We start from the raw sequence: 25,902 nt of genomic DNA on the forward strand, positions 1-25,902 counted from the left end.
CACATATCCATCCGCACATACACAGACACAAGCAGTCTTTCCGCTCCCGGGATTGGAATGACTCCTTACCCTCTCCCTTAAAACCCACATCCTTTCGTCTTTCCCTCTCCTTCCTGAAGAAGCAACCATCGGTTGCGAAAGCTAGTAATTCTGTGTGTGTGTTTGTGTGTTTTGTTCATTGTGCCTGTCTGCCGGCGCTTTCCCGCTTGGTAAGTCTTGGAATGTTTGTTTTGAAATGTATAACTGAGCACTTTAAAAATGCAGAAAAGTAGTATCCTATAATCATTACTCAATAAGTCACACCTGGAACCAGTCAACTGATAAAATATCTGGGTATAACAATTTGTCGAGATACAGAATGGAACAGGCTCAGTCGTAGGTACAGCAGATGGCAAACTTTGTTTCATATGTAGGATCCTGGGAAAATTGAATCAGTCTATGAAGTAAACCACTCACAAAACATCCATACAATCCATCCCAGATCATTTCTCAAGTGTGTGGGGCACATGACAAATGGGACTAAACGGGAATATTGAACATATTCAAAGGGGGCAGCATGGATAAGACAGGTTTATTTTACTAACACGAGAGTGTCCCTATTATATTGAAGAACCTGAACGGGTAGGCACTCAAAGATAAACACCAGCTATCCAGTGAAAGCCTACTTCTATAGTTTTGAGAACCAGTATTAAGTAAGTAATCTAAAAATACATTCCTGCCTCCTACATATTACTTCCGTAGCGACTGAGAAGGCAGTATCTGACTGTGTGTGTGTGTATTTGAGGTTTACGGGCGCTAAACAGCGTGGTCATCAGCGCCCAAACGCATAGAAACAGGAACACAAACGATGAAGGGACGAAGACGGACGCCGAACAAGGAGAACGGCTAAAAGACACAGGCCTGACGCAGTTCCAATTGCTCACATACAGAGGCAAAACAAGAGGAAAAGAAACACACTAAAAAAGGAAAGGAAACACAAGGAAAAGAGAACAGATACCGAAGGGAAACAAGGAGGTAATCGTGACTGGCGGACCTCTTACCTAAAACCTGGGTGAGCCAGTCACCCAGCAGCACATTAAAACCCTCTCCCTAAAATCCGAGGCAACAGATTGGACAGGACACAAAACCGTAAGACCTTAACCACAGTCGCTGCGTCGTCTTGCAAAATAGAGGGCAAATCCGGTGGCAAGGAAACCACCGCCCTCTGGTCAGAGAATAAAAGACAGTCAAGTAAAATGTGGCGGACAGTAATCTGGACGCCACAAGCACTGCAGATTGGGGGGTCCTCCCGCCGGAGTAAAAAACCATGCGTGAAGGGACTGTGTCCAATGCGGAGGCGAGTGAGGAGAACCTCATCCCGCCTGTATGACTGGTAGGACGTACGCCATAGTCGCGTAGTGGCCTTTACCAGACGCAGCTTATTGTCAGAAACTGCCAACCACTCCTCTTCCCATTGATGCATAACACGAAAACGCAAAAGGGAGGTTACAGCATGGAGGGGGACGGCACATTCAACAACGTGAGGGAGGGAACATGCATCTTTGGCAGCCACATCCGCCAGTTCGTTTCCCCTAATACCCACATGCCCCGGCACCCAGCAGAAAGAAACCTCCTTCCCCTGCCGTTGCAGGTGGAGTAGGGCATCATGGATGTTCTGGACGACCGTATCCGCTGGGTACAAGTGTTGCAAGGTCTGAAGGGCACTCAGGGAGTCAGAAAAGATGAGGAACTTAAGACTGGGATCACATCTCATCTGCTCCAATGCCCGCAAGATTGCAAACAATTCGGCATCGAGGATGGTAAACGCCGCAGGAAGCCGTAACTTGACGACTCGATCAGGGAAAACAACAGCACAACCAACAGTGTCCCCCTGTTTAGAGCCATCTGTGAATACAGGTACATGGTCCGGATGCTGGTTTAAAATATCGTAAAATAAGGAGGTAAAAACAAACGCCGGAGTGCAGTTCCTCCGGTTCTCCGACAAGTCTAAAAGGATGCTGGGCCTCTGGAGCAACCAGGGAGGCAGGCGAGTAAAACCTTGTCGTTGGGGGGCCACACGCTCCACACCAAGGGACTCAAGCAAATGCTTGGCACGAATCCCAAATGGTCTCGTTGCCCTGGGACGACTGGAAAAGAGACGTTCCATAGGCGGTCGGGCAATGGTAGGGTACGCAGGGGAGGTAGGACAGGCAAGGAAATGACACACCCGTCGCACCATGAGGAGTTTCCGCCGGATGGCGAGCGGCGGTTCCCCTGCCTCAGCACACAGGCTGGGGATGGGACTGGTACGGAAGGCACCAGTGGCCAGCCTGATACCCTCATGGTGTACTGCGTCAAGGATCTTCAGATACGAAGGCCTTGCTGACCCATACACGGTGCAAGCATAGTCAAGACGCGATCGGACGAAAGCCCTAAAAAACTGCAGCAGACGCGCCCGATCTGCTCCCCAGGCTCAGACACTTCAAAATATTCAGTGCCTTCAGGGCCCGCACCTTGAGGTCTTTAAGGTGAGGCAACCACGACAACTTGGAATCAAAAGTGAGGCCCAGGAACCTCACAGTGTCTCTAAAAGGAAGAACGGTGTCCCTCAGACGCAATTCAGGGGAGGTAAAAAGACGCCGAGAACGATTAAAATGAACACACACAGATTTGTCTGCAGAAAAGGTAAAACCCGTCTTTGCAGTCCATGCCTCTAAGCGCTTTATCGTAAGCTGTAACTGCCGACTAGCACTGACAAGACTGGAGGAAGAACAGAAAACAGCAAATTCGTCCACAAACAAGGAGCATTGGGCAGGACTCCGGATAGTGGACGTGATACTGTTAATAGCAACGGCAAAGAGGGTGACACTTAAAACACTGCCCTGAGGAACACCATTCTCCTGCACGTACAAATCCGATAGCACATTACCAACCCGATACCGAAAGAGGCGGTGAGAAAGAAAGGACCGAATGAAGATGGGGAGACGGCCACGAAAGCCCCACTCATGGAGTTGATTGAGGATAAGGCGGCACCAAGTAGTGTCATACGCCTTATTAATGTCAAAGAAGACCCCTAGACAATGCTGGTTACGTAGAAAGGCCTGCTGGATGGAGGCCTCAAGCAGGGTCAAGTTGTCTATAGTGGAACGACATCTCCGAAAGCCACACTGAGAGGGGATAAGGAGCTGCCTGGTCTCGAGCAGCCAAACGAGGCGGCGGTTGACCATGCGTTCCAACGTCTTCCCAACACAGCTCGTCAAGGCAATACTCTGATAACTACTGGGATGCGTTCGGTCCTTCCCTGGTTTGAGGAGGGGAATCAAAATTGCCTCCCTCCACGAGTCAGGGTACGTGCCAGATAACCATATCATATTGAAACAGTTCAGGAGAACTTCCTTGGATGGCAGCAACAGGTGCCGCAGCATGCTGTACCGGATTTGATCATGACCAGGCACAGTATCATGAGCCACAGACAGCGCAGAATCCAGTTCCCACATTGTGAAGGGGCAGTTATAGGGTTCAGAATTTAGAGACCGGAAGTCCAAGTGACCCCTTTCGACAGCAGTGCGGTAGCGGCAGAAATCTGGATCACAGTTAATAGTGGCGGTAGATTCCGCAAAATGCATGGCCAGTGTCTGGGCAATGTCTCTCGGCGCCGTGAGGAGACATCCCTGATGCAGCAATGCCGTGACAGGTAGCTGGCTGAGTTTCCCGGAAATCCTCCTGATGGCTTCCCATACTTTCGTAGAATTAGTGGAGCGAGAGATGGAATTCAAGAACGATTGCCATGACCGTCGTTTGCTCTCTTTAATCACTCGCTGCGCTCTGGCCCTTGCCACCCGAAAGGCCGCAAGATTGTCAGCTGAGGGACGGCACTTGAAGCGGCGCAGTGCTGCACGGCGGGCGCGGATGGCTGAGTGGCACTCAGTGGTCCACCAAGGGACAGGACGCCTCTTGGGATGACCGGATGACCGTGGGATTGACAATTCAGCAGCATGAGAGATCACGGCTGCAACATGGTCTACCCATTCGTGGACGCTGGCACGGTGTTCCAAAACAGCCAGTTGGCTGAAAAGTGTCCAGTCAGCTCTGCAAAGGTGCCACCGGGACGGCACTGGTAATGCCACAGCCTCATCCAGGAGACGAATCCAGAGGGGGAAGTGGTCACTAGAATGGAGGTCAGCTGCAGCCTCCCACAGAGCAGAATCCGCGAGTGCTGGAGAGCAAAAGGAAAGGTCAATAGCCGATGATGATCCGGAAGCAGTACAGAAATGAGTGGGAGCACCAGAGTTGAGGAGGCACAGTTCTTCAGACATCATGACGCTTTCCAGAATGCGACCCCTGGGGCAAGTAGTCGGAGAGCCCCATAAGACATTATGAGCGTTGAAGTCCCCCAGAAGAAGAAATGGGCGAGGGAGTTGGCTAATAAGGTCCGTGAGAGCCTCAGAGTCTATCGCATCCAGAGGTGGTAAATAAACAGAACAGACTGTGAGCCTCCGACCCATAAGAATGTCAACTGCAACTGCTTGCAAGTCGGTGACGAGAGGGAGCTCAGATGAGGGGTGCACGTCACGGACAAAAACCGCAACACCACCCTTTGCCCTTTGCCCCGTCAGATCATCTTTTCGATATACGGTATAGCCCCGTAAAGAAGGAGAATCAGTGGCCCGAAAATGTGTCTCTTGGAGACATAAGCACAAGGGGAACTCTCGTATAAGGAGTTGTAATTCGGCCACATGCGTCCTGAACCCATTCAGGTTCCACTGTAATATGGGAGCCAGTGATCAGGGTGGCTGAACTTTCACCCTGCCTCTGTGCTTTGGAGGAGAGACCGTACTGGCCGGAGATTTATTCCTGGGGCGAGAAGATCGCCCCCGGTCGACATCAATGTCCATAAGCTCCGATGACGACCTATGGGAGATGTCAGACAGTACGATGGCCTCGTCATCGGACCGACGCTGACTAGTCTCCTCAGGTGGCAGAACCTTCATCTTCTGAGGCTTTGTCTTGGGGGGCTTGGAATGCAGAGCCTTGTCAACAGTTGGAGGTTGACTCGCCTGGGCAGAAGGCGCCATATGGGGGGAGGCTGGAAGTACCTCAATGTCAGCAACCACGGCCTTGTCCGATGTAGCGGGGAGAGCCGCAGATTGCAAAACAACCACAGCAGCACAAGTGCACTGGCAAGTGCAGGTTTTAGTGCTAACACTAGCAACCTCCGTTTGTGTAGCAACAGTGGCCAGTTGTACCGGTTTTTTGAGAGATGAAGCGAAAGATGTTGAAAACACAGGAGGTTGCATGGCCTTAAAGAGCTTCTTGGCCTCACCATAGGGGATGCGCTTAGATGTTTTAATCTCCTGTACCTTCCGTTCTTCGAGATAGATGGGGCAGATCCGGCTCCAGACAGGGTGACTCCCAGAGCAATTCACGCACTTCACAGGCGATGAACAATCGGCTCCGTCATGGGCAGGCTGACCACATTTACCACACGTGGCTATTCCATTGCACCCCAACGTAGTATGCCCAAAGCGCTGACATTTAAAACAGCGCATCGGGTTGGGGAAATATGGCCGTACGGGCAAACGTAAGAACCCCGCTTTAACATGCTCCGGGAGTCTCGGGCAACTGAATGTGAGAATAAAAGAGTCAGATTTGACGAGGTCCCCATTGACTCGTTTCATAATGTGCTGCACGTCAACATTTCCTTCGTCAGCCCACACAGATTTTAGCACGTCTATGGGGATATCCACCAAGTCCCTACACGTCACAACACCCTTACTATAATTCAAAGTGGAGTGGAGCTCGGTCTCGACAGCGTACTCTCCTAGACAATTTGCTTTCCGAAGGGCAGCGACTTGACGGGAACTAGAAGTTTCAACTAACAGAGTCCCATTGCGCAGTCGCTTTACAGATTTCAGTGTTCCTGCAATTCCCTCAAGACCCTTGTGGATGTAAAAGGGAGAAACCCTCTCAAAGCTACCCTCCTTCCTTTTAATAATCAAAAATACATTCTGATTATCAGCATGTGCTCCGTTACTACATTCTGTTAAATCTCTAGCAACACCAGGCGCTGGAGGACTCGCAGCGCGTAGCCGCTTTTTCGATTGGGTGTGTTTTCCTACCAGCGGCCCACCCAAGCCACTGGTAGGGGGAAATGTAGAGGTCAAAGGGTCCATTGCGGTCCCACGAGCAGCTAGGGAACTAAAAGTCCGCTCAGACAGAGCCCCGCGTGCCTGAGTAAGCCTCATACAACTGGGGTGCGGCAGGTGCCCCAGAGGTTGCCCGCTTGCGACTGTTCCACCCCAACAGCCATGCATCTTCTAGGCGCGGAGCACACCGAAAGATTGAGGGGTTTTTATAGAGGTTGGCCTTCCTCGCAATCCAGGCGGTCAAGCCAAGATTACCATTCCCCGCAGCACACAACATTTCACCGCCGCGCCGTACGGTGGTCGCTGAAGCATGTTCGGGGGTTACGGTGATAGGACACTGGCGGCGCAGACCAGTCCCCAGCTCAGAACCCCGGGGTCGCCAAACCCGTACTCAGCAAGTGAATGCTGAGCCCCTGGGGGGAATATCTGACTAATTATGCTGTGTGCACAGGCATTTAAGCAGTCATAATGCCGGTGTTCCACACAACAACTCGAACAGGAAAAAACCCAAAATGTGCTATAAGGCTACGAAATCTCTGCCAGAGTGGTTTGAAGAGTACGCATGTGGATGTAGGCACTATTTTTGGAGAGAGAGAGAGAGAGAGAGAAAGAGAGAGAGAGAGAGAGAGAGAGAGAAAGTTACTTTGAAAAAAATATATAAAGTGAATATTGCATTTGACCCCCCCCCCCCCCCCCCCCCTCACCCATGAACCATGGACCTTGCCGTTGGTGGGGAAGCTTGCGTGCCTCAGCGATACAGATAGCCGTACCATAGGTACAAGCACAACAGAGGGGTATCTGTTAAGAGGCCGGACAAACGTGTGGTTCCTAAAGAGGGGCAGCAGCCTTTTCAGTAGTTGCAAGGGCAACAGTCTGGATGATTGACTGATCTGGTCTTGTAACAATAACCAAAACGGCATAGCTGTGCTGGTACTGCGAACGGCTGAAAGCAAGGCCGTAATTTCTACCGAGGGCATGCAGCTTTACTGTATGATTAAATGATGATGGCGTCCTCTTGGGTAAAATATTCCGGAGGTAAAATAGTCCCCCATTCGGATCTCCGGGTGGGGACTACTCAAGAGGATGTCGTTATCAGGAGAAAGAAAACTGGCATTCTACGGATCGGAGCATGGAATGTCAGATCCCTTAATCGGGCAGGTAGGTTAGAAAATTTGAAAAGGGAAATGGATAAGTTAAAGTTAGATATAGTGGGAATTAGTGAAGTTTGGTGGCAGGAGGAACAAGACTTCTGGTCAGGTGACTACAGGGTCATAAACACAAGATCAAATAGGGGTAATGCAGGAGTAGGTTTAATAATGAATAGGAAAACAGGAATGCGGGTAAGCTACTAAAAACAGCATAGTGGACGCATTATTGTGGCCAAGATAGATATGAAACCCACACCTACTACAGCAGTACAAGTTTATATGCCAACTAGCTCTGCAGATGACGAAGAAATTGAAGAAATGTATGATGAAATAAAATAAATTATTCAGGTAGTGAAGGGAGACAAAAATTTAATAGTCATGAGTGACTGGAATTCGAGTGTAGGAAAAGGGAGATAAGGAAACTTAGTAGGTGAATATGGACTGAGGCTAAGAAATGAAAGAGGAAGCTGCCTGGTAGAATTTTGCACAGAGCACAACTTAATCATAGCCAACACTTGGTTTAAGAATCATGAAAGAAGGTTGTATACATGGAAGAACCCTGGAGATACTAAAAGGTATCAGATAGATTATATAATGGTAAGACAGAGATTTAGGAACCAGGTTTTAAGTTGTAAGACATTTCCAGGGGCAGATGTGGACTCTGACCACAATCTATTGGTTATGACCTGTAGATTAAAACTGAGGAAACTCCAAAAAGGTGGGAATTTAAGGAGATGGGACCTGGATAAACTGAAAGAACCAGAGGTTTTACAGAGTTTCAGGGAGAGCATAAGGGAACAATTGAAACGTATGGGGCAAAGAAATACAGTAGAAGAAGAATGGGTAGCTTTGAGGGATGAAGTAGTGAAGGCAGCAGAGGATCAAGTAGGTAAAAAGAAGAGGGCTAGTAGAAATCCTTGGGTAACAGAAGAAATATTGAATTTAATTGATGAAAGGAGAAAATATAAAAATGCAGTAAATGAAGAAGGCAAAAAGGAATACAAACATCTCAAAAATGAGATCGACAGGAAGTGCAAAATGGCTAAGCAGGGATGGCTTGAGGACAAATATAAGGATGTAGAGGCTTATCTCACTAGGGGTAAGATAGATACTGCCTACAGGAAAATTAAAGAGACCTTTCGAGATAAGAGAACCACTTGTATGAACATCAAGAGCTCAGATGGAAACCCAGTTCTAAGCAAAGAAGGGAAAGCAGAAAGGTGGAAGGAGTATTTAGAGGGTCTATACAAGAGCGATGTACTTGAGGACAATATTATGGAAATGGAAGAGGACGTAGATGAAGATGAAATCGGAGATGTGATACTGCGTGACGAGTTTGACAGAGCACTGAAAGACTTGAGACGAATCAAGGCCCCCGGAGTAGAGAACATTCCATTGGAACTACTGACAGCCTTGGAAGAGCCAGTCCTGACAAAACTCTACCATCTGGTGAGAAAGATGTGTGAAGCAGGCGAAATACCCTCAGACTTCAAGAAGAATATAATAATTCCAATCCCAAAGAAAGCAGGCGTTGACAGATGTGAAAATTACCGAACTATCAGTTTAATAAGCCACAGCTGCAAAATACTAACACTAATTCTTTACAGACGAATGGAAAAACTGGTAGAAGCTGACCTCGAGGAAGATCAGTTTGGATTCCGTAGAAATACTGAAACACATGAGGCAATACTGACCTTACAACGTCTCTTAGAAGAAAGATTAAGGAAAGGCAAATCTACATTTCTAGCATTTGTAGACTTAGAGAAAGCTTTTGACAATGTTGACTGGAATACTCTCTTTCAAATTCTAAAAGTGGCAGGGGTAAAATACAGGGACCGAAAGGCTATTTACAATTTGTACAGAAACCAGATGGCAGTTATAAGAGTCGATGGACATGAAAGGGAAGCAGTGGTTGGGAAGGGAGTAAGACAGGGTTGTAGCCTCTCCCCGATGTTATTCAATCTGTATATTGAGAAAGCACTAAACAAAACAAAAGAAAAATTCGGAGTAGGTATTAAAATTCATGGAGAAGAAGTAAAAACTTTGAGGTTCGCCGATGACATTGCAATTCTGTCAGAGACGGCAAAGGACTTGGAAGAGCAGTTGAACTGAATGGACAGTGTCTTGAAAGGAGGATATAAGATGAACATCAACGAAAGCAAAACAAGGATAATGGAATGTAGTTGAATTAAATCGGATGATGCTGAGGGAATTAGATTAGGAAATGAGACACTTAAAGTAATAAAGGAGTTTTGCTATGTGGGGAGCAAAAGGGTAACTGATGATGGTCGAAGTAGAGAGGATATAAAATGTAGACTGGCAATGGCAAGGAAAGCGTTTCTGAAGAAGAGAAATTTGTTAACATCGAGTATAGATTTAAGTGCCAGGAAGTCATTTCTGAAAGTATTTGTATGGAGTGTAGCCATGGCAGCCAGCTGGCCAGCAGCCACCAATGAGCAGTTAGTTACTGTTCAGTGTGTGCTGTGGGCTCTCACCTGTGTACCTGACAGTATCAACTTGGTTTTTTGTGTTGAAGCTATTAATACACTTACCATAAAACATACATTTTAAGACACATGTCATTTTTAAAAACCAGCAAATTCCTACAATGCTTTACTCAAGAGCCACAGCTCAGATTCGCACTCTGTACCTATGACAGGCATATCATATAAAAAACAGCAGTGCAGATGAGTGCTGACTGCTGTGTGTGAGTGACAGACTGAACACTTATATCAAGATCGTATCCCATGTTTATGTACCAAGTAAAGTCTTCTCAACAGTCATGGAGCGTACATAAGATTCTCCAGGAAGATGAGACAAATCATAAGCGTCCATTGACCGATGAGCTGAATGATATCACATGCAACCATAGTTCTCTGAGGAAGGATTTACGAAGTAAGACCTTGTAGTAATGTAAAGAAGTGATAGCAACAATTCAAATTATAATCCTCATTATAAAGCTGTCAACCTTACTGCAAAATACACTGATGAGGAAGGAAAATCATACTGTTCTACCAATCAATAGCAATCCTTTCTTTATAACAGCTGTTATTCCATACCAGATTTTCCATCCTTAAATTCATATCTGTATCAGTTTAAGGCGAAGCATTTTTTCTGAACAAATAAAAGAAGTATGTAGCAGATACTAATAAGAAGTGTGGAACTGACATGAAGACTTTTCATGTGGATACAACTGAGGTCACAGCAGCAATGTAGTAGCATCATATTTATTATGATTTCCTTATTAATGCAACATGGAAAATCCTAATTGAGTGGTTAATCACAAATAACAATATATGAACCAGAATTTCAAGGATTTGAGGTAATTAGAAAATGTGTGGAAGAAATATAAAATTATGAATCACCTGCAAAAGTGGTTAATGAAAACCACATTGATTAAAAAATACTTGAATGTGTCAGATTTTAGTATTATATTCATTGCAGCTTTGAGATTTTTCATCTTAATTTAAGAAGATAATCAAATAAAAAAAAATTAGTATACCTTTCTCTTTGAGAAATGTGCAATACCTAATGAATGTACAATTATTGCACCATCAGCTGGGCATTGAACTGATGTACGTTAAATGGTGTCTTATTACACTAACAAGGCTCACTCTTCAGTTTTCTTTACACTATCATGATTTGGAGGATAGTGCCCAGATATAATAAATTTCCTACAACAGTATGAGGCACTTCTCAGAACACTCAACTATAATCAATTTCAAGCATTATTGTGAGAAGGAAAGTTGTTACTCACCATATAGTGGAGTTGTTGAGTCGCTGATAGGCACAACAAAAAGACTTTCACAATTAAAGCTTTCAGCCATTGGCCTTCGCCAACAGTCCACATGCACACACGCGCGCGTGCGCTTATGCAATACACACATGCGACTGCAGTCTCAGGCAATGGAACCCTGAGTGTGGTTTCGGTTGCCTGAGACTACAGTCATGTGTGAGAGTTGCCTTTGGCCTTCTTTGAAGAGAAGGTATATAAACGAATCTGCAGTACTGCCATGAGCGCCAACAAGGCACCCTCCTATGCCAACCTGTTTATGGGCTATCTTGAGATCATCTTAGCCTCCCACAATGTCAAATCCCTGGTCTGGTTCAAGTTCATAGGACTCGGCCGAGACACCCTATCCTCATTCTTTCACAATCTCACCTTTTCTCCCATCTGTTTTACTTGGTTCTCCTCAACTCAGTATGTCACCTCCCTGGATGTTGACTTCCTTCTCTCCTAGGGCTCCAGCCACACCTTTGTCCACACTAAGACCACCAGCAGTACCTGCATTTTGACAACTGTCACCCCTTCCACACCAAAATAAATATTCCCCCCCCCCCCTGCGGCCATAGCCTTTGTTGGAAAAAGTGAAACACACGCCATTCACTCATGCAAGTAATTCATCTCTATGCCACTCCCAATCCCAATTCCTTGCCGAAAATATCATATTCCTGTGGAAGACCCAGATGCAAGAGCTGCCCAACCAACAAACCCAGCACTTCCTATTCCACTCCTGTCGCAGGTATATCCTACCCCATCAGGAGCTGGTAAACCTGTGAAAGCAGTCATATAATTTACCAGCTCTGCTTCAATCATTGCACAGCTTTTTATATTACTATAAACACTAATCAGCTGTCCAACAGGCTGAACAGTCACTGCCAAACGGTGGCCAGGAGCAAAGTAGATGAAACTGTGGCACAGATGCAGCTGAACATAATGTTGTGTCTAGAAATCCTGCGTACTCAGGTCGCAAGACAAACAATCAAACAACTCGTATTAATGAGTTTTATTACAACAAAACAATTACGATACTTTACTTTGCTAGACATGTCACAAGCAAAGGGCAATGTACAAAATAATCAACCTTCTTCAGAATAGACAACACATGTCTGTGCTACATAGAGATTCCTTATGAAGTAGCTAATGTTGATGCTGTTATCGAAGAGGTCATCAGCAGTCAAGGCTGGGCATTTATGTTCTCTTTATGTAGTGGCTGCTGCTGTCGCGTTGTTGTCCTGGAAGGGAGGTTGGTCAGCATGTAATTGGCTGACTTCTTCTCACAGCCTTCTCTTCCATGTCATTCCCAACTGGCGTGCCGATGCTGACTTAATGCCATAACACATAACACACTTAATTTCAATGGCTGCTTCAGTAACAAAATCATCTGGACCCTCACCTCCACCACCAGCCTTTCTGAACAGCGAGGTGGAAGTTATCCTTACAACACGTTCTCTGCTCCCTTAATTATCCCAGCTTCAATCTACAGTAGCATGCTGTCCCCACACCCTCCACCCAACAGTTTCTTCTCCCTCTGTACTGTCACTTCCTTCCCATTCCCATCTCCTACCCTCTGTGATTGCCACCCTCTGCCAATGTATCTGCTCATCTTCCCCCACTACTCTCCTTTTTTGCTCTCCTACCCTACAACATGCTGATGCTGTGCCTGTTGGCATTCTACGCCCCACACTCTCTGCCAGACAGTGCTCCTCTCTTCTCCTCCCCATACACTGCTATCCTTTCCCCTTCCCCTTCCCTGCCTCCTCCAGATTGCTGCTTCCATCCGACATGATAGTTGCATTGTGGTCTGAGCTGCCACAGTTGGCAGCCAGATGTGCATAAGGTGTGCTTGCTCGTGTGAGGAATGATGTGTATTTCTTTTTCTCCAACAAAGGCTGTGGCTGAAAGCTTGTGTAAAAGTATCTTTTTATTCTGACTGTCTGCAACATAGTGTGTTAACTATATGGTAAATAGCAGTCTATCTTTTCCTATATTGTTGATATTCCCAACTGGCATTTCCATTGTTTGATTTTGCCAAACAGCTTTTGTTCCATCCTACAACTCTGTGATATTTTCCTTCGTTGCTATTCACTATATCACGAATGTTCACAGTGTCTGTTCTTTCTCTTCTTTCCTGTGATTTTTCACTGTCCTCCAAACCACATTTACTTCTCAACCACACTGTATCAATGATTGATTGTGCTCAACCCAGGCTTTCCTCCATCAACAAACTCTGCCAGAGTGATCCCACCCCCGAAATCCTACACCATCTCCAATCCCAGTTTAAAGCCTTGGGCCCTTCCGAGAACCGCTCCCTTGAATCCATTTCCTTCCTCAGCCCTATGACACCCTGCATACCCTCCTTCAACATGCTCCCCAAAATCCACAAACCTAACAATTCTGGATGCCCCATTGTGGCTGGTTGTTGTGGTCCCACTGAAAGAATTTCGGCCCTCTGACCAACACTTCCAACCAATTACCATACTCTGGACTCCAACACCAGCAAAGATACCAACCACTTCCTGCATCAACTCTGCACCGTCTCTACCCCTTTATCCTTTACCTCCTTGATCCCTGCCTGTCACTGTTGATGCCACCTCCCTAAAGAAAAACATCCCTCACACTCTATGTCTTACAACTATTGACCACATCCTTTCCCAATGTCCTTCAGACTCCAAACTCACTACCACATTCCTCGTACACCTTAATAACTTTATCCTAACCCAAAACCACTACTCCTTTGAAGAGAAGGTATACAAAGAAAAATGTGACACAGCCATTGGCATAGAAGGGTGGCATGTGGGTGCCAATCTGTTTATGGGTCATCTACAGGAGACCTTCCTAGCCTCCCAAAATGCCAAACCCTTAGCCTGGTTCAGGTTCATTGATGATATCTTCACAATCTGGACTCCAGGTCAAGACACCCTATTTTCATTTCTTCACAACCCCAGCACCTTCTTCCCATCCGCTTCACCTGGTCCTCCTCAATCCAGCACACCACCTTCGTAGACATTGACTACCTCGTCTCTGATGGCTCCATCCACCCCTCTGTCCATGTTCCATCCACCAACATTTCCTGCATTTTGACAGCTGGAATCACTTTACTACCAAAAACTCTTTCCAATACAGCCTGGCCACCAAGGAACGGCATATCTGCAGTGACAAGAATTCCCTTGGCCAGCATGCTGAGGATCTCACCAAGGCCTTCACTGACAGGCACTATTCCCCCAAAACTAGTCCACAAACAGATCTCCAGTGCCATTTCCCATTACACACCTCCCACAACCACCTAGAACCAGCTGCAAGCAAGTGCCACATTCACCACCCAACACTACCCCAGACTTGAACAACTGAACCACATCCTTTGCCAGGCCTTTGATTACCTATCATCATGCCCTGAAATGAGGTACATCTTACCCATGATCCTTCCCTCCCCTCCTAATGTGGTGTTCTGCTACCTGCCCAACCTCCACAACATCCCAGTCCATTCCTATGGCCCTCCCAATCCCAACCCCTTGCCACAATGATCATATCCTTGTGGAAGACTCAGGTGCAGGACCTTCCAGTCCACCAAACCAGCACTTCCCATCCCTGTTCTGTCACAGATTTATCCTATCCCATCAGAGACCAGGTCACATGTGAAAGCACCCATGCCAGATAACAGCTCTGCTGCAATAATTGCACAGCTTTTTATGTTTGTATGACTACCATCCAGCTGTCCAGCAGGGTGAATGGCCACCATGGCCAAGAGCAAACTAGGCAACCCTGTGGCACAGAATGCATCTGAACATAACATGCTTAATTTCAATGGCTGTTTCACTGCCCGAGCTATCTCGGTTCTCCCCTTCCCCACCAGCTTTTCTGAACTGCAGAGATGGGATTTAGGCCTACAACACATTTTCTGTTCCCAAAATTATACCAGCCTCAAACTACGGTATCCTACTGTCCCCACACCTTCTAACCAATAGTTTTCACTCCCTCTTTCATATCACATTCTCCCTATTCATGTCACATTCTCCCTATTCATGTCCCCTCACCCTCATTGTGTGCCACCCTCTGCCAAATGCACCCCCAATCTTTCCCTTTACCTGCTCCTCCCCTTTTCCACTCCCTCTTCCCCCACCCCTTTCACGCCTCTTATCTCATAGCCTTCCAATGATGTGCCTAGTGATAGCCTTATCAAGACACTCTGCTAGACAGCACTCTTCTTTCCCCGTACATACCCTGTTATGCCTTTCCCATTCCCACCCCTTCCAGATTGCTGCTTTCATTCAACATGAAAGCTGCATTCCTGTCCGAGCTGCCAGAGATGGTGGTCATGGGTGCACAAAGTATGCTTGCTGGGGTGAACGAATGTGTGTTTCCTATTCTGAAGAAGGCTTTGGCTGAAAGCTAAATATGTGACACCCTTTTCGTTGTGCTCATCTGTATCTCAATGTGTCACCTTTATGGTGAGTAGTAATCTGTCCACTTCCTTACATTGTTGATATTCCAGCCTGGAGTTTCCATTGTTTGATTTTATCTCCTTATATCATGGAGATCTACTACTACTATTATTATTATTATTAATAAAAAACACACACACGCAAAAGAAAGACTCTCTCTCTCTCTCTCTCTCTCTCTCTCTCTCTCTCTCTCTCTCTCTCTCCTCTTTCTCTCTCTCTCAAAGAATACCAGAATAATTGTCTACAAGTAAATACTTTTGGTGTGCTACTTATTGCATTCTGTGAGTAGGGAATAATTCTATACAACTCTTAAGGTAATTTATTACCTGCTTCTGGGCCTGTTCCCAATGTTTGACTGGCCATCACCAACAGCTGCAAGGTCATCAGTACGATCCAGGTCCAAGTCAGAAGCTGAGAATAAATGAATCAAGATGGGTACAAGAAACAAACCATTACTAACATGTCAAAGTGGCTGCTTAAAATGACTTTACAGACAAGCAGATACAAGTGTCCTCGCCATTAAACATACAAACTCACTGACACTCAATCTAAACATTTATGAGACAGAATTGCTGACCTCCATGAGGTGGAATTCTAGTACAATCAATAGACATACATAGAAGTATGAAGTACATCCACTATCTTAGCTTGCAGAACTAATAGTTTCTTCCTTGGGAAGGATAGGTGGATAGACTGGTGAAAGTTAAAAATGAAGGGCACATCACTCAGATACAAGATGAGAGGAAGATACCAGGTGTGGGTACTTCTCATCCTGGGTTCTGCATCAAAAATGTACATCGGTTAATCATGGCCTTGCAAACCACATTAAAAATCCTGGAAATGAAGGATACATACAGAAATCTCATTAATAATTTATATGGCACCAAATACTAATCAATCAAATAGTATCTTCCCAATTAAACTGTAAATTATATGTAGAATCAAACAGTGGAAAACTCAGGATGGAATAATGCAATATTTTGAAAAGGATAGATCACTACTCACCATATAGTGGAGATGCTGAGTCGCAGATAGGCACAACAAAAAGACTGTCAAACAAGTAAGCTTTTGGAAAAAAAGGCTTTCATCAATATGAGACAACACACAAACAAACAAACAAACAAACACACACACACACACACACACACACACACACACGACCATGTCACCTTAGCAGCCAGAGGCTGTGGTAATGTGTGAGAGTTGCATTTGCACATGCCCGTGTGTGTGTGTGTGTGTGTGTGTGTGTGTGTGTGTGTGTTGCCTTTTTTGGCCGAAAGCTTAATAGTTTGACAGTCTTTTTGTTGTGCCTGTCTGTGACTCAGCATCTCTGCTACATGGTGAGCAGTAATCTATCCTTGTCATAATAAAAGAAAAATTATCTGTAGAAGTAGAAAATAAAGATATGAGTTAAGTTGTAATTTTTACACTTTCAATGCACTTTTACTGACAGATCTGCCACAGAGATATGAATGTTAATTTATCCTGTAATTTTTCTCATGTTATTTGGTTTCTAACTGAAAAACAAAACTCAAATTCCAGTTATATATTCATGATGAAATGAAATAAATTCTGACATTGGCTGCAGCTAGGTACTGAAATCAATTCAACTGTGACAAGTGAAAATTTGTGCTGGACCAGCACTTGAACCCAGATTTCCCGGTTCACATGAGCATTTGCCTTAAACACTTTGGTTATCAGCTATTCAAACACATTTTCTGTCTAACTCAAATTCCCGCCTAGTCACACACTACTTACGTAGCACTCCCTGTTGGACAGAAAGCGCGCTCAGACAGCCAAAGCAGTTAAGACGACCACTCGTGTAAAGTGGGAAATCTGGGTTTGAGTCCTGGTCTGGCACTAATTTTAACTTGTCAACATTGAATTCATTTCAGTGCCCAGTTGTGGTCAATGTCAGAATTTACTTTATTTTCATCATGTATATGTGGGGATGCATGATCACGATTGGTGTCTGTTCTTTTGGACATGTCCAAAAGAAGAGATGTTACTCACAGAAATACTTTGGTATTGTCAAACCAGATAGCTACGACTGCTTCAGTCAGGTACTGATCCGCGGAAGCCAGAAGACTTATGCAGTTATGCATCATACTGGAAACCAAATTTTAAAACAGGAGTTACTTGCTACTTCCATTAGTTATTCAACTCACTACTACAGCCATGCAACTGTGCTACTTTCTTGCTGCTGGAGTGCTAGTTATTTTGTATGTTTTGCTGTCCTTGTTGATACATATCAATAAAACAAATATTGCACAAGACTAATTTGGGACCACTCTATCAAACGGGAAAGTAAAATTCCACTTTAAAAATAATTTGGTTTGTACTGGGAAACAAACTAGTGCTTTCTGTTTACACTGGGTGTCACATGAAAAACATGATGAGTAATATTTGTCTGGACACTTGAAGTCTCTTAGTGTGGGCATGTGGTACATACAGCCAGGTTCACCAGTTGAAAACACGACAGACTGATATCAAAAGCCACTGAACAAATGAAATATGACAAAATGTTGTAGAGATCTTATCTGAAAATAATTTGTGTCAGTGATTTGCGACCACAACTTATTAAATGGATGATTCAGTAATGTTCATACTGTCAGCATCTACCTTTTTAGAAGTGGAATTACTACATTCTTCTTGGAATCTGAGGGTATTCTGCCCATTTGGTATCTTTCACATCAAATAGATAGTTTCGTCATGGATGGCTTTCCCAGGATCTCAATTTCTGAGGGAATACTGTCTATTCAGACACCTTAGTTCAACATACATTATTGAGTGCTCTGTCAAATTCTTCTCACAGTATATCTCCCTCCCATTCTCATTTACTTCCTCTTCCCTTTTTATAACATTGTCTTCCAGTCATTTTCTTTGTGTATAACCCTTCTATATATTCTTTGCACCTTTCCCTTCTTTGATATTCATACAAATTAAATTTACTATCTTGTGTGTTGTTACAGAAGAATGCTGAAGATTCAGAAGAACGTAGGTTGCAGTAAGTACTGGGAGATGAAGAAGCTTGCACAGGATAGAGTAGCATGGAGAGCTGCATCAAACCAGTCTCAGGACTGAAGGCCACAACAACAACATCTTGTGTGTTATCTAAGAATTTCTACAGGATCCTATATTTTTGTCTATCTGATCTTTTGCTGCCTTCACTATTTCATTTCTCAATCCTTGCCGTTGGTGGGGAGGCTTGCGTGCCTCAACGATACAGATAGCCGTACCGTAGGTGCAACCACAACGGAGGGGCAGCAGCCTTTTCAGTAGTTGCAGGGGCAACACTCTGGATGATTGACTGATCTGGCCTTGTAACACTAACCAAAACGGCCTTGCTGTTATAGTACTGCGAACTGCTAAAAGCAAGGGGAATCTACAGCCATAATTTTTCTCGAGGGCATGTCACCTTTACTGTATGATTAAATGATGATGGCGTCCTCTTGGGTAAAATATTCCGGAGGTAAAATAGTCCCCCATTCGGACCTCCGGGCGGGGACTACTCAAGAGGATGTCATTATCAGGGAAAAGAAAACTGGCGTTCTACGGATTGAAGCGTGCAATGTCAGATCCCTTAATCGGGCAGGTAGGTTAAAAAATTTAAAAAGGGAAATGGATAAGTTAAAGTTAGATATAGTGGGAATTAGTGAAGTTCGGTGGCAGGAGGAATACAGGGTTATAAATACAAAATCAAATAGGGGTAATGCAGGAGTAGGTTTAATAATGAATAAAAAAAAATAGGAGTGCGGGTAAGCTACTACAAACAGCATAGTGAACGCATTATTGTGGCAAAGATAGACACAAAGCTCATGCCTACTACAGTAGTACAAGTTTATATGCCGACTAGCTCTGTAGATGACGAAGAAATTGAAGAAATGTATGATGAGATAAAAGAAATTATTCAGGTAGTGAAGGGAGACGAAAATTTAATAGTCTTGGGTGACTGGAATTCGACAGTAGGAAATGGGGGAGAAGGAAACATAGTAGGTGAATATGAATTGGGGCTAAGAAATGAAAGAGGAAGCCGTCTGTTAGAACTTTTGCGCAGAGCATAACTTAATCATAGCTAACACTTGGTTCAAGAATCATAAAAGAAGGTTGAATACATGGAAGAATCCTGGAGATACTAAAAGGTATCAGATAGATTGTATAATGGTAAGACACAGATTTAGGAACCAGGTTTTAAATTGGAGACATTTCCAGGGGCAGATGTGGACTCTGACCACAATCTCTTGGTTATGAACTGTAGATTGAAACTGAAGAAACTGCAAAAAGGTGGGAATTTAAGGACATGGGATCTGGCTATACTGAAAGAACCAGAGGTTGTACAGAGTTTCAGGGAGAGCATAAGGGAACAATTGACAGGAATGGGGGAAAGAAATACAGTAGAAGAAGAATGGGTAGCTCTGATGGATGAAATAGTGAAGGCAGCAGAGGATCAAATAGGCAAAAAGACGAGGGCCAGTAGAAATCCTTGGGCAACAGAAGAAATATTGAATTTAATTGATGAAAGGAGAAAATATAAAAATGCACTAAATGAAACAGGCAAAAAGGAATACAAACGTCTCAAAAATGAGATCGACAGGAAGTGCAAATGGCTAAGCAGGCATGGCTAGAGGACAAATGTTAGGATGTAGAGGCTTATCTCACTAGGGGTAAGATAGATACTGCCTACAGGAAAATTAAAGAGACCTTTGGAGAGAAGAGAGCAACTTGTATGAATATCAAGAGCTCAGATGGAAACCCAGTTCTAAGCAAAGAGTGGAAAGCAGATAGCTGGAAGGAGTATATAGAGGGTCTATACAAGGGCGATGTACTTGAGGACAATATTATGGAAATGGAAGAGGATGTAGATGAAGATGAAGATGAAAAGGGAGATACGATACTGCATGAAGAGTTTGATAGAGTACTGAAGGACCTGAGTCGAAACAAGGCTCCGGGGCTAGACAACATTCCATTAGAACTACTGACGGCCTTGGGAGAGCCCGTCCTGACAAAATTCTACCATCTAGTGAGCAAGATGTATGAAACAGGCGAAATACCCTCAGACTTCAAGAAGAATATAATAATTCCAATCCCAAAGAACTATCAGTTTACCGAAGTATCAGTTTAATAGGTCACAGCTGCAAAATACTAACGCAAATTATTTACAGACGAATGGAAAAACTGGTAGAAGCCGACCTCGGGAAAGATCAGTTTGGATTCCGTAGAAATGTTGGAACACGTGAGGCCATACTGACCTTACGACTTCTCTTAGAAGAAAGATTAGGGAAAGGCAAACCTATGTTTCTAGCATTTGTAGACTTAGAGAAAGCTTTTGACAATGTCGACTGGAATACTCTCTTTCAAATTCTAAAGGTGGCAGGGGTAAAATACAGGGACCGAAAGGCTATTTACAATTTGTACAGAAACCAGATGGCAGTTATAAGAGTCGATGGACATGAAAGGGAAGCAGTGGTTGGGAAGGGAGTAAGACAGGGTTGTAGCCTCTCCCTGATGTTATTCAATCTGTATATTGAGAAAGCACTAAACAAAACAAAAGAAAAATTCGGAGTAGGTATTAAAATCCATGGAGAAGAAATAAAAACTTTGAGGTTCGCCGATGACTTTGTAATTCTGTCAGAGACGGCAAAGGACTTGGAAGAGCAGTTGAACTGAATGGACAGTGTCTTGAAAGGAGGATATAATATGAACATAAACGAAAGCAAAACAAGGATAATGGAATGTAGTTGAATTAAATCGGGTGATGCTGAGGGAATTAGATTAGGAAATGAGACACTTAAAGTAATAAAGGAGTTTTGCTATGTGGGGAGCAAAAGGGTAACTGATGATGGTCGAAGTAGAGAGGATATAAAATGTAGACTGGCAATGGCAAGGAAAGCGTTTCTGAAGAAGAGAAATTTGTTAACATCCAGTATAGATTTAAGTGTCAGGAAGTCGTTCCTGAAAGTATTTGTATGGAGTGTAGCCATGTATGGAAGTGAAACATGGACAATAAATAGTTTGGACAAGAAGAGAATAGAAGCTTTCAAAATGTGGTGCTACAGAAGAATGCTGAAGATTAGATGGGTAGATCACGTAACTAATGAGGAGGTGTTGAATAGGACTGGGGAGAAGAGAAGTTTGTGGCACAACTTGACTAGAAGAAGGGATCGGTTGGTAGGACATGTCCTGAGGCATCAAGCGATCACAAATTTAGCATTGGAGGGCAGCGTGGAAGGTAAAAATCATAGAGGGAGACCTAGAGATGAATACACTAAGCAGATTCAGAAGGATGTAGGTTGCAGTAGGTACTGGGAGATGAAGGAGCTTGCACAGGATAGATTAGCATGGAGAGCTGCATCAAACCAGTCTCAGGACTGAAGACCACCACAAGAACAACAACCCATTTGTCTTTTGTTTTAACCGTGTTGCGCTATACTCCCTTTGAAACACACAACAGCTTCGCGTTCTGTCTATTTATCTAGGTCCCATCTCCTTAATATCCTACCTTTCTGTAGTAGGGGAACCATTTAGCAACAAAAGTGCTCCTTCTCATCTTAGATACTGCACAGGAAAGCCTACCACACTGTTCCTGAAAGAGCTTTACAGTGTGAATGCTCTTCAGAATATTGTTTTAAATATGTTGATGGGTAATGAGGAGACTGCAGTTATACTTTCAGCACACTCAGGCACCATTAGTGAACTGAGAATGAGGATAAAGTTGATTACCTATATTAAGTAACAGCTATTCCGCTTCATCTTTCAAGCTCCAACTTGCAGGTAGTCTACCTAAAGGTTCCAGGGGCAACAAAAATTAACTTTCAATAATCACATAATTACTGACCTACTTTAAAATGCTGTCATAATCTATAAAGAGGTATAATCTTACATTAAAGGTTTCACACAATAGGAGAAGTATTACAGTTGGAAACTGTGCTAAATCTTGTGGCAGCATAACCCATTATGTGCAAATACCCAGATTATTTTCATCCAAAACGTGAGAATAAGAGCACTCAGTGTCTTGCAACAAACTTTACACATAATTGCAAATCTTTAGAAAATTTTCTCCACTCGGGGACTTGGTGTTGTGTTGTCCTAATCATCATCATTTCATCCCCATCGACGCGCAAGTCTTCGCAGTGGCGTCAACTCAAGAGACTTGCTCCTGGCGAACGGTCTAGCTGAAGGGAGGCTCTAGCCACACAGCATTTGTCTGCCCCCAGTAGCCGAGTGGTCAGCTTGACAGAATGTCAGTCCTAAGGGCCCGGGTTCGATTCCAGGCTGGGTCAGAGATTTTCTTCGCTCGGGGACTGGGTGTTGTGTTGTCCTAATTATCATCATTTCATCCCCATCGATGTACAAGTCGCCGAAGTAGCATCAAATCGAAAGACTTGCACCAGGCGAACAGTCTACCCGACAGGAGGCCTTAGTCACATGACATTTACAATTTTTTTACAACAAATAATTCAGGAAATATGACATCATAAACATTCAGATGTATGAAAAACTAGCTTATGCTTAAAACAGAGCACAAATTACCCAGACTCTACTAATCCAGTGTTTGATAATAAGAACACTTTGCAACATCCAAAAATTTAAACATAATTACAAATATTTTACAATTGTTTCTCAGTTATGTACTTAACATCAGATATTTATTGCATTAATTCATTTGTAAAAGTAATCAGAGATCTGAAGGGTTTTAAACACAGAAAGATAGAATTTAGTAACTGGCAAAAAAAGTACTGTGTGCACAAATAAAGAGCCATAAGGATCATGTGTGGAGTCCATCCTAAAGCCACATGCAGGAATCTTTTTAAGAAATCTGGAATCCTTACATCCATTGCAAAATATATATTCTCTCTGATGTGCTTCATAAGGAAAGAAAAATTCATTTTTAAACTGAATAGTCAGTATCATAGTCATGAGATGAGAAGAGTACATTTCACTGGCTGTAAGACTTTTAATGCCCTTCCTTCAGGTATTAAGTGTTTGCTAGAAGATGAGCTCTTGTATTTTAAAAAAAAAAAAAAAAAAAAAAAGAAAAAAAAAAGCAATTCCTATTATAAGGATCATTTTATATGATAGAAGAGTTCCTGAACTACAGTGTTTAGCATTTCTTGTATTGTTAACTGCAAATATATGCCCAAATCTACATTTATAATGCTGACTATTCTTTATTGTAGACACATATTTTTCAATATTTATTTTCTGTAACACTTTTTGCTTTGTAATATTTATTTATCTCTCAAAATTGATTTTCTGTAGCAGAACCTAAATTACTGTTTCAGTAATATGTAATCATTTTGTTTTGTTTTTATGTGCTGCCACAGATTTCTGACACGTTCCATATCCTGTGATATTTACATGGATCACCGGAACAAGAAATAAATAAATAAATTTAAAGAATTAGGGTTTACTTGTGTTTTCTGACATGCCTCAATTCTGTAATGCCCTGTGTCCTTCATTCCCCCTATAACTCTATTAACTGGACATCCATCACTAGGTTTTACAAGTAAAAATTCCTTTGAAACAAGTAAGGGGATCATAAAATTAAACTTTGATGCTATGCATCTCTGTTATTTAAATTGTAACAAGGACTATACTGCATTAGATTTTTTAAACCTCTTCTCAGATTTCTCCTTTTTGTTTATCTTTCTGTCTGTGTCATGGATATAGGGTTCAGGCCTATAAGAGGTCATAGTTAGAAGCCGAAGGAAAAATGGGCTAGAGTGTACATCCAAAGAAACCCAGTACCAGCAGAAAGACCAAGTTGCTCAGAACACTGGATCTGGAGTAAGGTAGTAAGATAAAAAGAAAGTATTGGGTAAACTAAGACCTATTATTTAATATCCAGGATCAACAATAATCTCCCTAGTATCTATGCTGCCCCCACTAAAATTAACTTAACCTTTTTGTACTTAGGATAGTCACAGAAGGTTTTGTTTTATTTAATTTTAATTTAGTTTTATTTATTTATTTTGTATACAAATTTACATTGTTATTCATTTACATCCTATTTCTACCTACACACAAAGGATTAGGTCTGCACATCTATCTTCCTTCATAACTACTCATCTCTTCGCATTTGACTCCATTTATCACTACTACACTATGACTAGAAACATGTCTATGACTCTCACTCACACTCTATCTATCTCACTCTCACTCTCACTCCCTCTCTCACAACAATTTAATTGAAGAAATCTAGCATCTAGTTTCAAAATTTTACCTGAAGGATACAGAAGTGTGCGCTGCAGAATGTCATCTGTATAGTATGGGGGCATATCATTCATGTCAGGCTCAAGACTGCATGTTGTGTTGTCCATCACTGTGCTCTCTACCATCTCTAGCCATTGTGAATTATGCCATCGAAACTTCTCAAGCTTTATACGTTCGGCCCAGTCAACATTGCATTCCTGGAGAATGAAATTAAAAATTGCTGTTATACCATAAGAGAGAACATGTTTTTCGAATTAGGTACAAGCATCTTATGTACAAAGTCATTTATTTCTCTGTCATAATACTTGCTCTGGTATCCAACAGAATTGCCTTGATGTTGATATGGTCAACAGTAGTGTTATCTCTGTTGGAGAACCAATAACAATAGTAAATGGTGTAAACGAAATTTCAAAATCTTTATAAGTATAATTAATACAATTAACTACAACCACCAAGGGATCCATACTTACCAGTATGGGAATCATAACTAAATCCAATGCAGCACAAGACACTGATTCTGATCCACAAGCCTTAGAATCCTAAGGATATATCTTCATAAACCAAAAAAGTGTGAAAATGTTGACATTCTAGAAGACAAGGAATTTGTACTCAAAGGCTCACACATACACACACACACACACACACACACACACACACACACACAAGAGGACTTCTGACACGATCCAGGGCAAAGTGTAAAAGAGACCAGAATTAAGAGACACAAAGACTAAATAATAGCATGTTTCATGCCAATAGTATGACTAATAGAATTGTAATTGCTAGTATGTGTCAAAATTTAATGAACAATGGGGAAACTGCTAATAGATAAAAGGCATTATATATCCATGTGATACTGAAATATTAACCTGAGAATTTGGGCCTATTCCATGTGCAGCCAGTGCTTGGTAATACATTGACTAATAAACAACAAAGAAAAGTTTAAGTTATTTTATCACTATCTATTACAATGCAATGTATATCAAAAGAATTCAGAGTAAGTAAAACCTAAGAAGACAAACACATTTATATTTACATTTATAAGCCATATTACAGTATGTGGCAGATAGTACTTATGATAATAATATCTTCCCCACCCCCTCTCTGTTCCATTTGCACATTATGTGGGAAGAATAACTGTCCATTTGTGATCCATATTTTTGTCTCCAAAGCTAAATATCTGATGGATGCTCAGA

General features: G+C 43.1%; 1 protein-coding gene across 3 annotated transcripts in view; it reads right to left on the minus strand.

Annotated features, from left to right (window-relative positions):
- LOC126365876 (kinesin-associated protein 3-like) overlaps window positions 1-25,902 on the minus strand; it is a 189,940-nt gene that overhangs the window by 30,219 nt on the left and 133,819 nt on the right. For 2 of the 3 annotated variants that reach the window (XM_050008569.1, XM_050008570.1), the window contains exons 15-16: window positions 24,720-24,906; window positions 15,823-15,907 (exon numbers count right to left, since the gene is read on the minus strand). In XM_050008569.1, coding sequence (XP_049864526.1) covers window positions 15,823-15,907; window positions 24,720-24,906 — 272 coding nt within the window. The remainder of the gene's footprint in view (window positions 1-15,822; window positions 15,908-24,719; window positions 24,907-25,902) is intronic. The other variant, XM_050008573.1, reaches the window with a different exon arrangement.

The sequence above is a fragment of the Schistocerca gregaria genome, chromosome 4, assembly GCF_023897955.1.
Source record: "Schistocerca gregaria isolate iqSchGreg1 chromosome 4, iqSchGreg1.2, whole genome shotgun sequence".
NCBI lineage: Eukaryota > Metazoa > Arthropoda > Insecta > Orthoptera > Acrididae > Schistocerca > Schistocerca gregaria.